The 21,822-nt window shown below is 35.8% G+C and overlaps 1 protein-coding gene across 1 annotated transcript in view; it reads left to right on the top strand.

Annotated features, from left to right (window-relative positions):
* The window catches only part of LOC118833850 (MDM2 binding protein), an 82,196-nt gene that overhangs the window by 16,645 nt on the left and 43,729 nt on the right, over nucleotides 1–21,822 (top strand). The window contains exons 10-14 of the mRNA XM_036741265.1: nucleotides 3,671–3,743; nucleotides 7,695–7,812; nucleotides 19,570–19,738; nucleotides 19,934–19,938; nucleotides 21,100–21,210. Coding sequence (XP_036597160.1) covers nucleotides 3,671–3,743; nucleotides 7,695–7,812; nucleotides 19,570–19,738; nucleotides 19,934–19,938; nucleotides 21,100–21,210 — 476 coding nt within the window. The remainder of the gene's footprint in view (nucleotides 1–3,670; nucleotides 3,744–7,694; nucleotides 7,813–19,569; nucleotides 19,739–19,933; nucleotides 19,939–21,099; nucleotides 21,211–21,822) is intronic.

Genomic DNA, 21,822 nt, shown 5'->3' with positions numbered 1-21,822 from the left:
CTCTCATTGATGTTGATATGCTTTTCAACAGGATGGACCCATTTATGCCTTCTCATCCTATGTGATTCTTGTCCATAGCTTTTGTTTCATTTATAGAAATCTTGTTGACTGAAGGGACTATCCTGTTATGTCACTATCCTGCTCAACTAATACAATGGAAAATAAGTATGCTATTGCTAAGAATCCCCTCCACAGCACTCCTAACAAACAGTCATACAGCTTTAACTGGGAGAGTTATAATAAAGGGGAAACTCACTTGTTCCTTAGGTAGTACGTCCTTTGCCCCTTTTGGTTAACTCTCATTATTAGGAAGTTTTTTTTTTCTATTTTGAACTATTGTTCAAACCATTGTACAAACCGTGGTTGTCCAAACCGTTGTAGTTCTGTCTCGGAGGCAAACGATCTGATTCCTCTGCCATAGGACAGCCCTTCAAATCATTGAAGATAGTTGTCTCTAAGTCTTCTGTTTGCCTCAGTGGGCTTTAGTGTGGGCTCTTGTTAGAGGTTTAATTTATGGAGGGCTTCCTCTTGGACTAATTGTTGTCTTTAATTTGCTGTTAGTCCGTTCCTTCTATACTTCAAGACAGAAATAAACCTACCTGTCTAATATGATCTAATCACCCACCATGCTTCTCTTTGTCCGTAGTTGCTCTTTTACTATCTTCTTGTACTTCCCTGGTCTGTTGGTAGTCTGATTCACCATGTCTGAAACAATATTAATCTTCTCCAAATTTTCACTCTCTCCTGACTCTGTTTCTGTTACAGATGCTGCCAATTTTTTAGTTACCTAGTGTTGAAAACTAGGTCATTCTTAATTTCTCTCTCGTTTCTTACATCTAATTATTTAGCAGGTGTTAATTTCTTCCTTAGTACGATAACTCATCCTTTTTCATTTCCACTGCCACCAACTTCAGTCCACTCCCTTAGATTGTTGTAAAAGCCTCCTCACCATTCTCCCTGTCTCTAGCTATTCCCCTCTCCAATCTACCTGTATTCTATCACGAGATTGATCAGTCAACAGGCATTTATGTAGTGGTTATTATAGGCCAGGAACTGTGCTCATTGCTCAGGATATAGAGATGAAAAGCGGCATTCTCCCTTAAAGGAGCTTACATTCTATTTGGGGAAGCAATGTAGGTGCAAATAAGTTTAAATAAGATATATATAAAAAAAGCACGTGGTCATTTTTAGAGGAAGGCACTACCTACTGTGGGGATCAGAAAATGTCTTATATTAAGAGGTGGTGCTGAGCACTGAGCTAGGGAGTCTAATGGTGGAGTTTAGGAGTATACATAACAGGTACTGGGGAAAATCTGTGAGTTGTGGAGATAGAAGGTAGAATGTTGCATATAGAGAATAACAAGAAGGCAAGTTTGGTTAGCTCATTAAGTTCCTGATGGTGAGTAATGTGTAACAAACTTGGAAATATAAGCTTAGGCAAAATTGTAAAGGCCTTTAAATCCTAAATTGCAATTTGTCCTAGAGACAAGAGGGAACGCCTGGAGCTCTTGAGCAGGAAGTAACATGATCTAACTCATACTGGAGAGTGTTATTTTAGTAGCTGAGTGGGGATGGGTTGGAGAAGGGACAGTTAGGCTACTACATAGCACAGGTGAAAAGTAATAAGATCTGAGACTAGAGTGGTGGCCATTTGAGGGCTAAGAAAGGGATGGATGGATGGATGCAAGAGATTTTGTGGAAGGAGAATCAATTGGCCATTGAGGCATGTTGCATTAGTTATGTCACCATTTCCCTGCTCCAGAAGCTTCTAGATATTTCAGGTGTCTATAAGATAAAGTCTAATCCCATTAGCCTCATAATCAAAGCCTTTCATATTCTGGCCCCTCAGCTTTCCTTTCCATTTTTATTTCTTGTTACTTCCCTATGTTTTGTCTTGCTTGGAGTACACAGAGCTTCTTTTTAATTGTGTTTTCTGCAGTGTACTGTACTTGTTCCTCATGTTGTTTCCTACACCTATAACATACACTGTCTTGTCTGCCTGTTAAAATTATATGCATCCTTTAAGGTCCAGGTTAAATGCCATTTCTAGAAATGATTCTTCCACCTCTTAACACAGTCTCATTTATACCGTTCTTATGTCTTTTGTTATATATCTTGCATCATAGTTATTTGTGCACTTGACTTATTATTTTCCTATTCCTTGAAAATAAGAATCTTTTGTATTCATATCTATCAGGGACTGAATACATGTGTGTATATAATGAACAGTTATATATACACGTATTGCAGTATCATTATTATATTAGAATTTATTGCCAATCAAGTCCTATGTCTTGTTGATTCTACCTTCAAGAAGTGTGTTGCATCCATTTCTTTCTTTGTGCTCATGGTCATGACCCTAACTCCAGATAATTTCTTTCATCTATACATATACATACATGCGTACATACATATATACACATAATTTTTATGTATATGAAAACATTGTGAATATACACACACATACACCAACATATGTGTATCAGTGTGTGTATATGAATCAAGTACTATAAGATGAGTTAAGTGCACCAAGCTTGACAGCTGCCAGTTTAGCTAGAGTGAATGTCTAAGAGCTATGTGGGTACACTCATCTATAGCCTAACCTGCTTCTCTCCATTTTTTCCTAGAGTATTAGACTCATTGTAACTAACTTGTTCAAGGTTATAAATTCTATTTTGAACAACTTATCCTAGATCTCTCCCACATTGTGATATTTAGCCATCTGATCCTCCAAAATAATAGCAGCCCATATTCATATAGTTCTTTAAGGTACACAGAGTACTTCTGTTGCAGTAACAATGAGCTGGTTAATTCAAATATTATTATCTCGTTTTTATTGAGGAGAATGACGTTTAAGAGACAGAATAGCTTACTCAAGGTCACACAGATAAGCAGAAGGTAGCAGAGCCAAGATTCTGAGAAAGTTCCAGAAGCTCAGGAAAATGTAGAAAAGCTAGTAGTGGGAAGAAGGAGATACTGAAATCATAAAACAACTTTGGAAGCCTGCGGCATGTTGGCCAACTAAGCTATATATATGGATTGAAGTATTTGTTGAATTTTAAAGTTGTAAATTCTATTTTGTAAACACATAGCCATATATAGTACATATTTTTAATTTACCTTTTCTTGTTCCCATTGCATGAAAGAGATCATAGAATTACAGATTTAGAGCTGGATGGGACCTCATCAGGCATTCACTACAAACCGCCTTCCTCCCACCTCTTTTACAGAGGAAAAGTCTAGAGTGGTTAAGTGACTTGCCCAAAGTCACACAGCTAGTAAGTAGCAGATCATAGATTTAAACTTGGTGCTTGGGGATCTGGATCTAGCATTCTTTCTGTTGCTTTAGTATGTAGTGAGATGAAAATGAAGATTTGGCCCAAAGAAATAGTTTTAAGCTGCTTATGTCAATAATAAATATTACTTTCATGTGTATCATCTATAGAAATCTTTGATAATAACCTTTATATACAATAGTGCTGTTTCTTCATCAGTTTTTAATAATTCCAAAAAGAAACAAATATTTTTCTCTGCTTAGTGGAGATTCCTTTGAAAGCAATATTCATGAATTTATGGAATTTTTTTAAATACTGAGGAGATATTCCTATGAAAAAAATTTTTAAAGGCAATAAAACTTATGCTTCACTATGACTTTAACAGCTAAATACAGAGGATTGACAAGAAACAATACAAAGGACAATTCCAAGTTGCTGTTGGAACAGATTTCATCTCTCTGTGGCAAGGTATAAAAATTTATGTAAAAAATTTAACCTTTAAGTGTGTGGATGGTTATGATTATATGTTGGTTTTTCATCTGGTTTTGTTTAAAAATGTTTTCAGGTCCATACTATCCCTGTATGCATTTTGTACTTTTACAAAATTTTTGGGTTGGAAGGGATATTGCAGACCATCTAGGCCAAGTTGTATGAATACATTTTTTTAGGTATTCTAAGCTTTGCTTGTGTTTATTCTAAACACTCTGTACGTGAAAGTGACCAATTTAAAATGAAATATAGAAAATTTATATTATATATTTTTGTGAGAGTGAAATCATTTTATCACTTTGTCATTTCAGTATGCATTGATTTTCTCACTGTCAGGCCATTTTTTCCCCCTTCTAGGTATTATGACATTGGAATAGAAATTCTCTTTTATGTGACAGTTACCTCAGATAGAATGGGGGGGTATGGAAAGAAGATAGACTTTTCAGTTGTGATTTCCATATGGTTTCACTGAACTACTATTGTTTTCTACTCTCTAATTTTGTCAATGCCTGTGTTAGAATCCGCTTCAGACTCATAGGAGTGTTTGTACCTCTTCTAATAGATTAGAGTTGTGCATTCATTTTATAAAAGTTATTTTGAATAAAAGTAACATTAAGTGGTGCTAAGAAGTGCTAGGGAAACATAAAGGAAGAGTGAGACAATCCCGGCACTCTGGCAACTTAGAGTCTTTTAGAGGGAGATAGCACTTCTAAGACTTTGAGGGAGGAGCAGATTGGCATCATCCTCTTTCTAGGCAGAGTGGTAGTATTGATTTCATTATGGTTTCTTAGCCAGACAAGGGGAAGGAGTATGTGTGCAATGGCAGGATGGATAGCAAGAAGATAGATAGCCAGGGTAGAAAATGGAGTGTGGCTAGAGCCAGCTGGATACAGGCAGCCAGGTGAGGTACTTAGCTACCAACCAGGGCATGAGTCACAGAGCTTAAAGGTTTAAGTCCCTTTCTTTATTATATACCGTTTATGTGCAAGACACTGGGGTAGTCATTCATGCAAAAGTAATACACAGTAATATAAAGAATGAGAGTGCTTCTGACTGAAGGGCTCAAGAAAGGCCTCATTCTATACCAGGTGACTGCAGAGCTGTGAAGATGAGGAGAGAGGGAGTACCTTCCAGACAGCGCTCTGTGTTGATCAGTCATTTGCCAATTTTTATCATTTCTTATTCTTGGGTGCATCCTGTTCTCTGCTCACATTTCCAAACCCTAGTTAAGACTCTCATCATTTCTTACCTGAATTATTATAAGTGATCTCCTAATTATCTTCCTACTTAAAGTCTTTTCCCAATTCCAATCTATCCTCCATAGAGGTACTCGAATGACTTGCCTCAAGTGGAGATTTGATCATATTATCCCCTGACTCAGTAAATTCTGGTGGCTCCTGATGGCCTTATAATCAAATATGAATTTCCTTGTTCAGCTTTTGATGTCCTTCACTTGGCTCCAAGGCAGCTAGCTGGTGCAGTGGATAGAACACTGAGCCTGGAGGCAGAAAGACCTGAATTCAAGTCTAGCCTGAGACTCTTATTAGCTGTGTGACCCTAGGAAAGTCACCTAAACTCTATATGCCTCAGTTTTTACTCATCCATAAAATGAAGATAATAGCTCCTACCTCCCAGGGTTGTTGTGAGAATCAAATGAGATAATAATTATAAAGTGCTTAGCAGAGGGGTGGGGAACTTGTGGCTTCAAGGCCACATATGGCCCTCTATGTCCTCTAGTGCAGCCCTTTGACTGAATCCAAACTTCACAGAATAAATCCCCTTAATAAAAGGGTTTGTTCTGTAAAACTTGGACTAATTCAAAAGGCCTCACCCAAGGACCTAGGAGGCCACATGTGGCCTTGAGGCCCCAGGTTCCCCACCCCTGGATGCCTGGCACATAGTAAGTGCTACATAACTCTCACCTGTTGCTCCTAGAAGCTGTAGGATGTGCAGCGGCCACACTCCAGTAAAACTGTCTTGGCAGACAGACTAAACCAGCTTGAGGGTAGCTGACAGGCCTCAAACCTGTTAGTGAATTAGGGGGATGTCTGTCCCAAGCATGTGAAGACTTTTTCCTGCAGAAGGGGTGGATGAAAACAATTTCTTCCAATGGCCATTCTGGCCATTGCCAGTTACCTTGACTTTTGTCTCACCATTGGATTTTGATGACTGCAAGAGAGTGAGGCTGATGACTTTGTGCCACTCTTCCTCACTTAAATCCAGTTCACAAGCAAGTCAAGACATCACTCATTTAGGATGTTGGTCTTCTTTGAAAAGGAAGGACCAACAACAATATAAGTGTTAGCAATCGTTATAATTATCATCATCATCATTACTATTATTATTTTTTTCAAACCTTGTGTTATGTATACTTCCCCTTCTCTCACTCTACAGGTCTGTCCACGCTGGCTTTCTTGATGCTGCTCAGACACAGTACTCCATCTCATATATATGTCTCTTCATTCTGATTGTCACCCATTTCTGGAATGCTTTCCCAACTTATTTAAAATACCTTATTGCCTTACAACCTTTGATCAAATGCTGCTATCTTCTACATAAAGCCTTATTGATTTATTCCCTTATATTTATGTTTTATTTGTACTGTATCTAGAATGCTGGTTTCTTTAGGGTAGGGAGCTGTTAATTAAAAATTTAAATTAAAGAGTACTGTATTTAACCCTTAATTGATAGACTTAATTGCCAGTTATAGAGAAAGAAAATATCTAAAAATAAATTTGAGTTTTCAGATTTGAGTGGGAGAGATTAATTAAACACTTTGTTTTTGCATCCTCAAGGCCTAGCACAGTGCCTGTGCCAGCACACAGAAGATGCATAATAGATGCTGACTAATTGATGGTCTAAAAAAAATTTGGTTCTTAGAACTTTTTGCTGCATTTTCTTCCATCCTCCTATGAAAAGCAAATGGGAGCTACACAGGACTGAGATCTGTTTTGTATTTTTCTTGTTTTAGGAGTCGCTATGACTAAAGAATTTGTCACCAAGTAGTCTTCCTACTGGTGATGAACCTGTCTGTACTTAGAAATGCTGGGCTGGGGAAAGCAGACACTATTTGTTGCTTCAAATATACTTGAAGACTTTCTAGAAACTATAATACAGTATAAAGTAAAAATCTGGCAGAGTATCTCACGTAATCAATCTTATTAGTATAGGGTAAATAAAATGTTTTTATATCAAGTCCTAAAAATAAATAAGCTGAAATTCCATGAGACTAGTTTACTGTTAAGGTGTTTACAGAAGTTTGTACCTGTAGGATGTTTGAGGCAAGACATTTTCACCAAAATATTTTCTTATAGTGTATTGTATTTAACACTTAATAGCATCCTGATTGGCATTTATAGAGAGAAAGGAAACATCTAAAAATAAATTGGAGTTCTCAGATTTGAATGCCAGTGATTAATCATATGATGAAAGTGAGGAGTTAGGTCAACATAGTCTTATGAACCATGCTCAGAAATAAATGAGAAGTCCTGGCACATTTCATAGCACCTGTTTTATTTTTCTGTTACCATCTAACTCAGTATGGCTGAAGTATCTTGATTATCTTCAAGAGTTGTTCTGCATATAGCACAATATAATATTCTAGTCAAAGTAATTTCAAAGGTGTGGATGACTGAAAAAATCTGAGGAAAAAAAAATCACAGTCTCTCCACATTTTGCAGACACTAGAACTGATTTTACTTCTTACCTGAGGTTTTACGTACAACTTTGGATCTAGGAAAATCCCAAGACTGCAAATTTCAGTAACAAATGAAATGCTGTAGCCTATTTTTCTAGGTGGAAAAGATAAACAGTAACAACTGAATGAATATTGACTAAATAAGTGAATTAAATATTATGGCATAAATCTTTTGTTTTCTTAGTGGATGAACACTTGAATAATATTCGTTATGTTGAATTTTGTCGTTTCAGGTTGGAGCACTCTTTGTTTTACCTTGTTGTGTAAGTAGTATACTTGCTCCACCACCAAGCCAGCTGAGTACAAGGAAATGGAAGGAATATATGGCAAAAAAGCCCAAAACTATCACTGGTAGGTATGTTCAAATTAAAAATGTGTATGTGGCAGTACGTTTGGAGAATTTACCTATACAAAGATTTTTTTCATAAATAATATTTTATGTATTTATTGTTGAAAAGCCATATAAATTTTGAAAAGTTTTGATTAATTCTAGAAGTCTTCTTTATGTTTTCGTAGATTTAGTAATTTTTTAAAAATCAGTGATGTCATTTTTGAGTGTTTTTAAAGTGTTCACTTAAATTTAAAAAATGCATTTATTGATGTATTTGGTTTTGACAGAAAACATAACTTCCTAATAAACATCTCCTGATGCCTTACTAAAACTTTTTACAGAGTTTATTCCCCAAGAAAAGTTTGATCAGCAATTATAAGAAGGAATAAATAATTTTGGCAGTAGGTGTTGTGATTAACCACTTTTATTTGACCAGTGTTACTACCCTTCATATTGGCTTAGTTTATACAGTTTAGCACAGTACCTGGTACATAATAAGTGCTTAATAAATACTTCTTTATTGCTGACGCCATTGTGTATATTTTCATTTTACATCGCTCATTTTTAAATTTTTATGTCTTTCTGTATTTCTCTGAATTAGGTATGTAGTATTTCATACAATTCAGGAATAAATAGATCATCATTATTTCTTGCCTTTGTCCAGTTGTTGGTCACATTTTATTTCCAGTAGAGCCCTTTTCATCAATCTAAAAAGTTCCAAGTGATTGTATTGTAAAACACTATGAATCTATCATGTGAAGACCAGCATACCTAAGTTCAGAGAGGTTTAATATCACATCATAGGTTACAAGGTGATAATTTTTTTTAACCACTGAAACAGCAAAGTAGCAAATGAAACAGAGCACTTATGATCTGTTTTGGCATTGGGAAAACCAGCACCAATGAAATCATAGATTTTTTGAATATTCATTTGGAAATATTTTAGTCAGCCAATTTGAGAAATTAAAATTATTCAATCAAGTCAAGCAATAAGCATTTATTAGGTGCTTACTGTGTGCTAGGTGCTGGGGATACAAGTACAAAATATAAAATTATCCCTACATGTAAGGAGTTTATATCATTTGAGCCATTCCAGATTTGCAAGAGTTAATTGAAAAAACTACTTGTCCATCTTAATCTGGGCTTTGCAAAATCTAATTAAACCTAAAATTTTAGCCTCCATTTACTAGGATTATAAATTTTTAGGGCATGAGGTGGTCTTGGGAATAATTTTGTCATCCCACTATTATACATTTTAAATCCCATTTAATTCAACAAACATCTCTTCAGTACCTATTCTATTCAAGGCACCATATTAGATGCTGGGGAGGCAATGGAGGGAAAAAAGAAAGAGAAAAATGTCTTTCCTCTTAAGAGCTTACATTTAAGTAGGGGGTGCAATATATACACAGATAACTAAATGCAAGATAATTGGAGGGGGGACAGGGCATTGAAAATGGGAGAATAGGAAAAAACATTCCTGTCAGAGTTAACCTATGAGTTGAGCCTTCAAGGAAGTTATGGAATCTGAGGGGAAGAAATATAATCCAAGAATGGCAGAAAACCTTTACAAAGACTTCGATATAAGATGGAATATTGAGTTTTAGGAAGGATTAACCAGCCATTTGGCTATAATGTAGAGTATGTGAATGGGAATAATAGGAAATGTCTAGAAAGATAGGTTGATACCACATTTTTGAAAGCTTTAATGCTAGACTAAGGTTTTCATATTTTATCTTAGTAGCAATAGGGAATTATAGAAGACTTTTAAGCAGTGGAGTGACATGGTCAGACCTATTCCTTCAGAGGATGATTTTGGCAGTTCTATGAATTATGGATTGGAAATGGAAATTGGCAGGTCACTTAGGAAGCAATTATTATGGTCCAGGTGAGAGTTAATTAGGACAATGTGAGAGAAGAAGGGGCTGGTTTGTGGAGCTAGAAAGGGAGAATCTACAAGACATGGCAACTAATTAAATAGATACACAGCACCTTCCACATAGTAGGCAATTAATAAATGCTAATGGAATTGAATTGATATGAGGAGTAATGAGGAAAAGTCAAAGTGATTGATTAGAAATATGGTGCCCTCAGCAGAAATAGGGAAATTTGGCAGACACAGGAGATTTAACTGGGAAGATACTTAGTTCCATTTTAGTTATGTTGAATTTGAGGTATAGGCAAGACATCCAGGTATTCTTTCTAGCAGTCTAAATTAGTCATCTAATCTCAAGCCTGCACAGTATTGTAAAATATATAGATTTGGGAGTAGACTGGAGTTTCAGAGGGAAGTTAGGGCACAATGTATACATTTTAGACTTTCATGAAGATATTAATTGAAACCCATGAAATTGGATGAGATCATTGATAGGATGTAGAGAAGTAAAAGTAAAAGGGCCCAGATGAAACTCTGGGGGTCATCCCACAGAGTGGGGACTGGATGATGATTCAGCAAAGGTGATTGAGAAGACATGGGACCAGAAGGAAAAAAGAACAGTGCTATAGAACCAGGCGAAGAAGTAATGTCTAGGAGGAAGGGTGACTGACAGTGGCAAAAGCTATGCCAAGGTCAGTCAAGATGAATGAGGATGGAGACAAGGCTAGCTGATTTAATAGCTGAAATCATTGGTGATCTTTGAGATACCAGTTTGTAGAATCATGACGTTGGAAGCTAGATTGAAAAGAGTTAACAAATAAGTGGTTGAGGGTAAAGAAGTTGAAAGAGTGAGGGTCGGTGACTCTTTAGGTGGTTGGCTATGGAAAAGAGAAATAAGATGATAGCTTGAAGAAATAGCAGTCAACTAAGAGATTTTTTTTCAAGTTTTGGGAGATCCGTGTATGGCAGTGGGACATTTTCTTTGTATACCATTTATACGTTTATCCAATTCATTTATAAAAATGTTAAACAATGTAAGGCCAAACAGATCCCTGAGGCAAAGACCTTTTTTCAGGTTTGGGTCTGGCCATTCAACTAGTTTGAAATCATTCTAACTGTATTAGCCTTTATGCCAGAGGTGTCAACCATGCAGCCTGCAGGTTGATGGCTCAGGAATTTAATTTACCATATATTTCAATACCTAAGGTTGTAGTCCATCTGGGCCAGGTGACTTGGCTTCACTAGGGATTGCCAAGGCCCATCTTGCTATTTTCTTATCTTGGTTTTGTGCCCCCTTTTGGCCAGTTTTCGCTCTTCCTTTCCAATCTAAAGTGATTCTTATTGATAGAGACAGCCTAAGCAAAATAACAGTTGAACAGCTCTCCATTGTAAGTCACCAGTGTCTTACCCAGGCCAAACAGTATAGGCATACCTTGTTTTATTGTGCTTCACTTTGTTGTACTTCACAGATATTGTGTTTGTTTTTTTTTGTTTGTTTGTTTGTTTTTAACAAATTGAAGGTTTATGGCAGCCCTGTGTCAAGCAAGTCTGTTAGGGCCATTTTTCCAACAGTGTATGCTCATGTTGTAGGTGTCACATTTTGGTAATTCTCACGGTATTTCTAACTTTTTCATTTTTATTGTATCTATTAGGGTAATCTGTGATCAGGGATCTTTGTTAATATTGTAATTGCTTTGGGATATCACAAACTATGTCCATCTAAGATGGATAGCAAACTTAATTGATAAATGTTGTGTGTGTTCTCTCACCGCACCATTGACTGGTCATTTCTTGTCTCTCCCTCTCCTTGGGCCTCCCTATTCCCTGAGACACAACAGTATTGAAGAATACTACATAAACTTAGTTGATAAAGTAGTGTCAGAATTTGAGAGGATTGGCTGCAAATGCTATCACACAGCATCATATGCTACAGAGAAATCTTTTGTGAAAAAAGAGTCAGTCAACACAGCAAACTTCATTGTTGTGTTAAGAAATTGTTGTGTCAGCCACCCCAGCCTTCAGCAGCCTCCATCCTGATCAGTCAGCAGCCAATGACATTGAGGCAAGACCCTCCACTACAAAAAGATTACCAATAAAAATCAGTTATAAGATGGAGTGATAATTTTCCTTCCTCCCTAAGGTTGGTATCATTTCTAACCCACCCAAGTTACTCCTCTTTGTTGAGAATAGTATTTCCCCTTATTGTTCCTTTAGCTTTTGAAGGATGAAATTATTAACTATATCATACCTTTGTGGCACACTTGTGATGTGTTTCCTGGACCCTTATCTATTCCTCTCTTAATACAATGGCGTCATTGCTTTCGTTCTGAGTCTTGATTCCTGGATTTCTTATGATTTTATCACCTTTATCCACAGTGCTTTTCTGTCCTACTGTTTATGTATCCTTTATTTTAAATAAGGTACATCTTTCTAGAGCCATATTTCAATAATGAATCTTATCTCACCAAGTGCCAGTGATCCCTATGAGGTCATCTGCTTTCTCGCATTAGGATCCCTAGCTCATCTTGTTTTAGCTATATTTTGTGTAGTTATGTATAGATAGCTGAGGCTGTGGGATTTATTGCTAGCTTCTGAGCATCCTTACTGCTATTCTTCTACATTGGTGTCCAGACTGAGATATCTCTCCCTCTCCCCTCTCTCCTCTCTCTCCCTCTCTTTCCCTCTCCTCCCCCCCCACCCCCAGCTTCCTTTTCACATTTAAAGCCTTTTGATTAGATTTGTAAGATTTTTGGCAAATATATCCTTACCAGCCCTTGTTACATTCACTTCATCCCTTACAAGGAAAGAAAAAAAAGTGAAAATTTGCTCTTCTGAGATTTGAATTAAAAGAAACCCTTGTACATATAACACTGTATTATTTCCCAAATATAATGCAACACATTATCTTCTCACTACTCATTTCTGTGCCCAGAATTGTTTGAGTCTTTTGGGGTTTGTTGCTTTCACTAGAAGGAGCTTTGCAAAAGAATTAGATAAGCCTATCAATCCTGAAAATAGTAATCTCTTTTATTTGGCATGTTCAAAGGAAGACCAGGTGATTTAACTAGAAATGTCCAAGGAAACACAAAGGGGGAGGTTAGGGATAACAAGAAAAGCATACCAGGGTGGCTTGCGCTTTGCCTCTACCCTGGTGCCCTGAGACCTCCATGGTGGGGCTGGGAAGGGGTACAGCTGGAGATGTTATCAGGACAACTTGGGCACAGTGTTCTTCAGAGTATTGCGGAAGGAAAAAGTCCACACTGCCGAGGATGTGTGTGTGTGTGTGTGTAAATGACAATTCAAATTATCCAGGAACTTCAGGCGTTATTGCTGCTCTGGGTGGTGATATATTGACTTGAAAGTTTTAATTCCTTTCATGCCTAATTTACTCATTTGAAGTAACTTATTACTTAGTGAATCTGGTAGATTTGAAGAGAGATTAGAAAAAACTAGATGACATTTTAGGACAAAATTTACCAACCCTAGATGACGTCTTGTTATATTCTAAGTTGCAAGTTACTGTGCATTTTAAAATCAATTTTTAAAGTGCAGTATTTAAAATATTCTTTTGTCTTGTTTGGAGTGAATGTTGTTTTTAAATTTTGAATTACCTTATCTCCTATACAATTTCTGTTTACAACTTTTAAAAGAGATGACTCAATTTATCTAGTTGGATTTGATTTTTCTTTTTTAATGATCACTTCTGGAAATTTAGGACTGAATATTTGTACCTTTTGAATTGTAATAAGCTGGTTATCACATCACATTCTTTGAAGTCAGACTGATTACTGATTAGACTGTCATTAAGACTGATTAAGCTGAGACTTCACAGTTTTCTTTTAATCTTAACTGTTGAGCCCAAATCATAATGGACAGATGATTATTAATTGCTGTTCTGTTGCTCATATTCCTTTCTGTAGAGGAAATTCTATATGGTGTACTTATAATAGGCAGCTCTGCTTTCATCAAAAGACTGATTAATAACTTGACAAAGATTTAGCTAGCTTATTTGCTTCTATTTTAAGATCTGTTATATCAGACAAACCCCTCACCCTTTTCCTTTTTCCTTTTAAAGCCTCATCTTTTCCCTTTTCTCTCATTTTCTCTTTCACTATCTGAGGGACCTTTGTTAAGTCACTTGTGCCATTTTCTTCATCTATAGAATGAGTAGGATGTACTAGGAGGAAGAGGGAGTACATTTAAAGCAGGAGGGGGAGAGAATAGGGAGATAGCCTTCTCAAGTAAATATGTGAAAGCAGGCAATGGTGTGTCAAGTTTCAGGAACAGCTAGTAGTCTTCTATAGCTAAAACTTGGAATATGTGAAGGAGAATAATGTGAAATATTTTGGGGAAACTAGATTGAAGTGAGATTAATGATGACTTCAGCTATCAGGTTGAGGATTTTATATTTTTTCCTAAAAGCGGTAGGAAGCTGTTGAATAATTTTGAAGAAGACTATAACATTGTCAGCTTGATATCTTCAGAAGAATATTTTAGTAACCATATGAAGGATGTGTTATGGAAGAGAGACCTTTAAATTAAGGAGACCTATAAGGAGCCATATAGAGTAGTCAAGTATTCATTTGTGTTTATGTCAATCCAGTATGTTACCCAAGGGTGTTGAGATCTTGAACCAGGGTCATACTTTTTTAGTGGAGAAAAGAGCACAGATGTAATATGTTATGTTATAGAGAGGGGCCTAAAGACTTGATTACTAGTTGGATACTATAGAGACTGAGGGAAGACAAAGAGTCAGATGACTTTGAAATTTTGAATTTTAAAACTGAGTAACTACAAGAATGTTAGTACCATCACAGACACAAAAAAATAGGGAGTTTTAGATGAGGATCAGGTTTAAGGGAGAAGATAATATGTTGGACACATTGACATATAGCATCCAATAATATTGGATATTTTGAGTTTGAGGTACTTAAACAATTATCCGGTTGACATTACAGAAACACAGAATTTGTAAATTGTAATTAAAAAAAAAAAAGCCTGATTCCAAGATGTGGTTTCCAGGGGAACATTCAGAAAGTTGCATCCTAGTATTCAGTGAAAAGATTTTTATAAATATAAATATTTATAAATATTTTTAAAAAAATGTTATAAATTAGTGCAGTTGACTGTGCATTTTCCTAAAGAGGATGTTCATGTATTCAAGTTTACCAGACCATATAAAATCTAAATATAAGAAAATGCTTTTAAGTGACCATGAAATTGCAGAAAAAATTTTATGGGTTTTTTAATTTGGTTTCTTTTAGAAATTTGATTGTGGAATATAATTTATCCCCTGAACATTTTTATAATGCTGGAGAAACTTCTATTTTAGTGATGCTTGTCAGGCTCTACCTTATCAGCTACAAGTGAATCCATTGCCAGCTGGTTTTAAGCAGAATAAGGACAGATTAACTGTTCTTAAGCATGCTAATGCTGTAGGCTCACATAAAAATAAAACCTTTGGTGATTGGAAAATATAATCATCCTAGAGCTTTCCAAGGCATTACAGATTTCCTTGTTCCTTACCAAGTTAATTCAAGGATAGACACAGAATTTTGATTGGTTTCATCAATTGATATACTTTCAGTGAAAGAACTTTTTAGAGATAGAGGCTTACCTGAAAATAGCAAATCTAATACTCTGGCTTGATAATTATATTGTAACACAGCAGTGTCTTATAATTTTCCCTTTTCTTGCCTGTCACTGTTAGCTTATTGATTTAAACTATGGACCAGAGTATTGTTAAAACCATGGAATACTAGTAATAGAACAAATTTGATGAAGAAGTTGGTCAGATATACAGGTGTAATGTGGACCTTTTAGTTATATTACAAAGATGCTATTTTAAATTTTTTTCTCAAAATTTTATTAAAAGTGAAACTTTAAGAGGGCATGGAAAAGAATGTAGTTCATGGTCTGCAGAATTGAATTGTGATGATAAAGAATTTGAAGACATCAAAATTAGGCTCCACAAAAATTCACAAACATGTGCTAAAACCACAGGTCCTCATAAAATAAAGCTTACTGTGACTGGAAAAGAACTTTCTAGGTCTTCAAAAAAGTATTACCAAATTACTGGATGGACAGTTTTTCCCCCTGATTGATCTTCTCTGTGTGATTTGCTTACAGTGAATCTTTCACATTACTTCACAGTCTCATCAACAAAGTAACCATTTTCTAAGCATTGTGTATAGGTATAAATGGCTCGATATTGGAGTTTGCTGTATTATCTCTGTCGCACTGAACATGACTAATCATGAGATTATATTTCCCACATTGTTGAATTGGGAAATTAATTTTGGCAGTAGAATTTTTTCAGGAGTTGTTCTAAAAAGCATTTGGTTATAGTTATGAGTTCTTGTTGTTTCCATAGTGTATCCTTGGGAGGTTTTACATTAGCATAAAATAGCAATAACAGTATTTTTATCATATATAAATATGCTATGATGGTTGAAAGAAATTTGACTCTGGAGCCAGAGGACTTGAGTTCAAATCCCATCTTTCATGCTAGTACAGCCTGTGTGATTTTGGGCAAGGTAAGTAACTAAATCCCCCAGGTCCTCAGTTTCTGCATCTGTCAAAGGAAGAGTTTGGACTAAATGGTCGCCAAGGTCATTTCCAGTTCTGGATTTGTAATTCTATGATCTTACATGTGAAAATTTGATGGACATTTAGAAATGATCACTTTTGCTCCCTGCCCCTCCCAAAAAGTAGATTCAGGAGGGATTTTTTTTTTAAAGGGAATTACAAGTCTAATCAATCCCTTACAAAAGCTGAGATCAGCAGTTTTCTTGTTTATAAGATGATAGTGTCCAATTGACAAATGAAAATCAAGTTAAATCTCTGGTATATAATTTCCCCTTATTTTCCTGGTAAGAGAGATGAGAGTTGCGTGCCACCTGTACAACTGAAAAAATCTGATTTTGTTACTCACTGGAGCATTTACTTAAGAATTACCTAATACGCCTCTAATTTAACACCTACCAAACCTGGAACAACATTTAAAAATGGTTATATAGTCATTATAGGTAAGGGAATTCTGAAAATAAATACTTATGAAGAAAACAAAGTTGTTCTAATGATATTCTTCAATGATTAGAATGCCAGTAGAGATGATATAATGTAAATGAGATGTCAAAAGCATGCCATGAAATAAATATTACTTAAATTGGCAAGAAGATAGTTGGTAGATGAGTTGTTGCAGTTAGTCTTGGGGAAAACTTTATTTTCAAATAGAACAGGGATCAACAAAAATTTGTTGCAGTAGCCTGGTCTTAAAGAAGAAATACAAGTAATATAAGGCAGGTATTTGAATAGAGCTGGGGACTAGCACCAGCATTGTAGGCTAAGTACATTATATTGACTTTTTCTACATGTTAATTGTTTTGTGGATATACTTTGACCCATAGTATATCTGCTGCCATGAAATGATCTATTCCTTTTGTAATTAAAATGCAGCAGCTATTATTTGATTTGACTTTTTTCATTTCCTTTTTAATATCAATTAGCATGAGTTTTTATGAAGATCAGTGAACTTGCTGTAGGGATGTGAAGTATTATAACAATTCATTTCATAGCATTTTCTGTTCCCAAGATAAACCATGCTCAAGGAAACACTGTCAAAAAAAAAATCCCAAACACTGTTGTTCATGTCGACCTTACTGATTTGCCTTGGATTGGAACAGTATATAAAATTACTGATGATCAAAAGTATAAGTCAGGTTTTATTTTGCTTTAAGAAGATTTGTAGCAGTGTAATATTGATAATGGTGCCATTTAGGACCAACGGCTGTACTTTCTAGAAATGTAGGCATTAAACTGGGCAGAAGGGGATTTTATGTGCTTATGGGTGCAGAGGAAAAGACCTAATATTTTTCTTTTAAAAGTCATATTATGTTTCATATCTCTTGATATCATTAGCTGATGATTCTCATTTGAAAAAAGCATTAATTACTAATTTCTAAACCCTTAATGTACTAAGGTAAGATGGCTACAAGGGAGACCTGTAGGTTATGCTGATTGTATCTCAGACACTGTATCAGTAAGGCAATAATAATAATATAGATGATAATTGTCAAAATGCTTATGTAGTTCTGTATTGCAAAGTATATGAGACTCTCCACGTAGAAGTATAACATTTGTTCAGACCACCAGAGAACCATATCCCATAACCAAATGTTCAACTCCCACAGCCAGTTAATCCACTTCATCATAACAGCAAGGAACACAAAACATTCAATACACAATATCACAACATGGAGCCTCTCCATCCCAAAACCTCTCTGACTCCTGCTGAGCTTTTCCCCAAAACAAACTCACAGTACAGCTAAGTCAGCCTGTTCCGTTCTAACTATCACGAGGCGGCCATTAGCAGCCAGAACTGCTTGATCTCTCACTCTTCCTCCTCCTCCTCCTTCTCTCTCTCTCTCTCTCTCTCTCTCTCTCTCTCTCAGCATTTTCTGTGACATAACTTCCTTTTCCTGTCAGGAAGCTCCTCCCACCATGTGTGCCTTAGGCTTCCTGTGACATAAGCAGGTCACATGGCCTGTTAATGGGTGGGAAAGATCTTCAAATCTAAATTGCTATTACAAACATTCAGATTCTACTCCTGTGGCAAAGGCTTAGTCACTTATTGGTGGTTGCTTGGATAGTAGTCATCCATCAAGTTTAGGGAAAGATGAAAAGTAATAGCTAGGATCTGGTGAGATCAAGGATCGCACAAATACATGGACCTATCACTTATTCTGTGGAGCCACTACCCTGAGACTAACTTTTTTCTGTGGGCTATAGGTTTGCCACTGTATAAAGTAATCTAAGGTACTTTTGAAAACAATTGGTATTTGAGGCAGTGGTTAATGACATTCTACCGTTTCCTACCAAATGTACATTTCTCTGTCTCCTATTTTTTCTTTCTCTTTGCATCCTCCTCTCATCTTACTGCATCTTTTCTATTCCACATTCCTTATTTTTCCTTCTCTTCTACCTATGCCATAAGTCTGAAGGTGTTGTTTCTTTACCATGATGGTGTTGATAAGTGACTGTTTGCTGGTCTCTCTTCTAGTGTTTTATCACTATTTCTTTACTGTTCTGGATAGTTCAAAAGTGGCTACCTACCATGGCTGGTAGGAATAGAATTCAAGGTTGCCTTATATTTTTTCTCTGCTCTGTTTTACCAATGATCATCATCATCATCATTTTGAAATGTCAAGGCAAAAAGTTGGTAGACAGTAAGAAGTGAATATGCAGAAAAATGAAAAAAATATAATTTGGCCAATGAAACAGATTTGTCCTTAAGAGAAATTCTGCTTTTTTTGTCAAGAAAGTTGAAATGAGATCATCTTTTAAATTTAGCTAACTGGCAGTTTGGTGCCTTATCTAGATCAATTGGATTATACTTAAGAAACCTTGTTTTAAGTTTTTATTGGCATAAATAAATACAGTAGATGAAAAAAGATCAAGGGCCTTTTATGACGTCATTTCTTTTCCCCCTTCTGCAGCCCTGCAGAAGGAGTTTTTATAGCAGATATTTCCACCAACTTGAGAAAGGTCTAAAATACAGAATTGCAAGGAAAAGGCTGACTTTGGTTTAGCTTGGTGTTTTGCATCTTCGTAAAATGTGATGCAACTTATCTATATTAGAATATGTATTATTCTGATAAGTTCAGTGTCTGTTTTCGTTTTTTGCTACAAAATGTTTAAATTCCAGAGTATAAGGTGTGCTCAATTCAACTATTAAGTGTAAAATTTACACTCTGTGGCCAAGGAATACTTTTATAACCGGTAACGAGGATGTATTAGAAATGCCCCCATATTTTGTTTCAAGAGTATGATGGTACCATTTAAATGCTATAAGATGTTAAAATGAATTTTCAGAGGTTTAAATATAATTTTTTGTTATTAGTTCCAGATGTTGAAGTGAAAGGAGAGTGTTCAAGCTATTATCTCTTGTTGCAAGGTAATAACAATGGGCGATGTAAAGTGACATTGATTTATTCAGCCAACCAGATCAATGGTTCAGCTGCACTCAACCTAATTCATGGAAATATGAAAGCAAAGCCAGAAGAGAGTAAGTATTAATTTTAGATGAAAAGAACAATTATATGTTTACGGGGAAGGGGAACAAGCATTTATTCAACACCTGGTATGTGCCAGGGACTTAGTCCTTAGTTAAGGACTTTACTGGTACTGTTTCTTTTGATCCTCATAAGAATTCTAGGAGGTAGGTGCTATTATTACCCTCATTATAAGCTGAGAAAGTGATAGAGTCTAAGTTACTAAGCCTGGGGTCACACAGCGAATACATAACTGAGACTGGATTTTACTTAGGTCTTCTTGATTCCAGGTCCACTGCCACCTAACTGCCTCATGGGTACCTATGGAGTATTTAATTTGTACAGGTTTAAATGAAAGACAAGAATTAAAAGACCTTAATATTCTTTTATACCAAATTCCTTTTCTCTTTTACATATTTTTTGTATTTTATCCAAATTTTATTACTAGAAAAGGAAATGGGCAATAGCATGCACATGTGTCAGGGTATCTCAGCAGTTTCATTGAAATTGAGAGGAGATCCTCTAATACAGTAGATCCCCTGTCAGGATTACTAGAGATGGGTAAGAATTCTACAGAATGGGTTTTGTTCTGCACCATTGGACAGAGTACCCCCATAATTAAGATCTCAGTTTTATTAAAGTATTCAAACTTATTTTTGAGGCATAAAATGATATTACAAATAACCTTCTACAAATTTAGAAAGCATACCCTGTTAGTATAGATGAACCACAAATACGGTGATCTGTTGTGAGTATTTTTCTTTTAAATGAGTCAGCTATGACCTAACAGTAGTTTTTACATTTTAAAATACAGTGACACCTTATTTTTACAAAAGCAAGTGGCTCTTGGGCTGTAGTTTGCTGACTCCTACAATCTAAATTACTAAACCATCATTATAGCTTTTCTTTGGATAAATTCCTCCTTCTATGTCCCTTCTCATCCTGCTCACTTGTCCATATTTCCTCTCTTAACTTCTGTTTCTGTCTAGAAATTCTTAATACTTTCTGCAAAAATTCCAGTTAAGAATTTAAAGAGAAAGAGAAGGGATGACACAGGAAAGTACTTACATGTTTTCTGAGATCACACAGGTTGAGAGCACCAGGTTTAAAACATACAGTATTTTACCTAACTTTCTTTGTATTGTCTCCTTAGTATTTGAGTACTAACTGTGTAAATAACTTTTGAATGAGTGACCAATCATAGCTCACCCTTGTGTATCATGTGCATATGTAACATTAGCATCCCTAACAATCGTTATACCCCTCAAATTGTATATATTGGCAATTTGGGAAATATACTCTAATTATTTTTTCTGAAACTGAAAAGTAGTTGATTGTGTGAGTAATCTTTAATGATGGCTTTGCTATACTCCAAACAGGCTTTCCTATTGACTTCGTCTGTTCACTACCATGTTTCTCTGGAGAGCAGGTCATACAGAGAGAGAAGCAACTGGCTAAGGTCCAAGATTTGGCTTTGAAGGAATATCTGAGTAAGTAAGGAAGAGTGTACATCATGATGTAAGCTTAATACAGATTACTGACTTATTCCTAAACAGATCATCTTGATTCCAGTTTGATTTAATGGTGCTTAGTGTATTGGAAACAAATTTAAATTATTATTGTGAAAAGAGTAGGATTATTCTCTCTTTAGCAAATAAAAGGTTTTCTACATTGGGAAATATCTTAGACAGGAATCCTTGTCTCAAAATCTGGCAGGGAGGAAGTGTTATATCTTAAAATTTAGGATCTTAAAGAAGGTGCTGAGCATTTATTTTCTGTATATGTATTTTCTAAAGCCTTTAAATAATGTATGTCATTGCATTTTATTTCAAATAAACCTTTAATATGTACCATCAACTTCAGAGAACTTATACAAATTATTACATAGTGATCTGGCTAGCAGTGTTCATAGTACTGTAACAACAGTGTTGCTTGAAAATACTATGGCTGTGTAAGGCCAATAGCACCAGCACACAGGAGGGCTGCTAGCACAGGTTCTTTGATCTGCTTTTCTAAGGAAAGCAACTTTAAGGGGTTTACAATCTCACTTTAATTAAACATACATATGTCATTCACCTAGTTCAAGGGGAAAAGTCAGCACC

Source organism: Trichosurus vulpecula, chromosome 1, assembly GCF_011100635.1.
Source record: "Trichosurus vulpecula isolate mTriVul1 chromosome 1, mTriVul1.pri, whole genome shotgun sequence".
In the NCBI taxonomy this organism is placed as follows: Eukaryota; Metazoa; Chordata; class Mammalia; order Diprotodontia; family Phalangeridae; genus Trichosurus; species Trichosurus vulpecula.
Note: the sequence above shows the minus strand (reverse complement) of the source record. Positions and strands in the feature narration are given on the sequence as shown.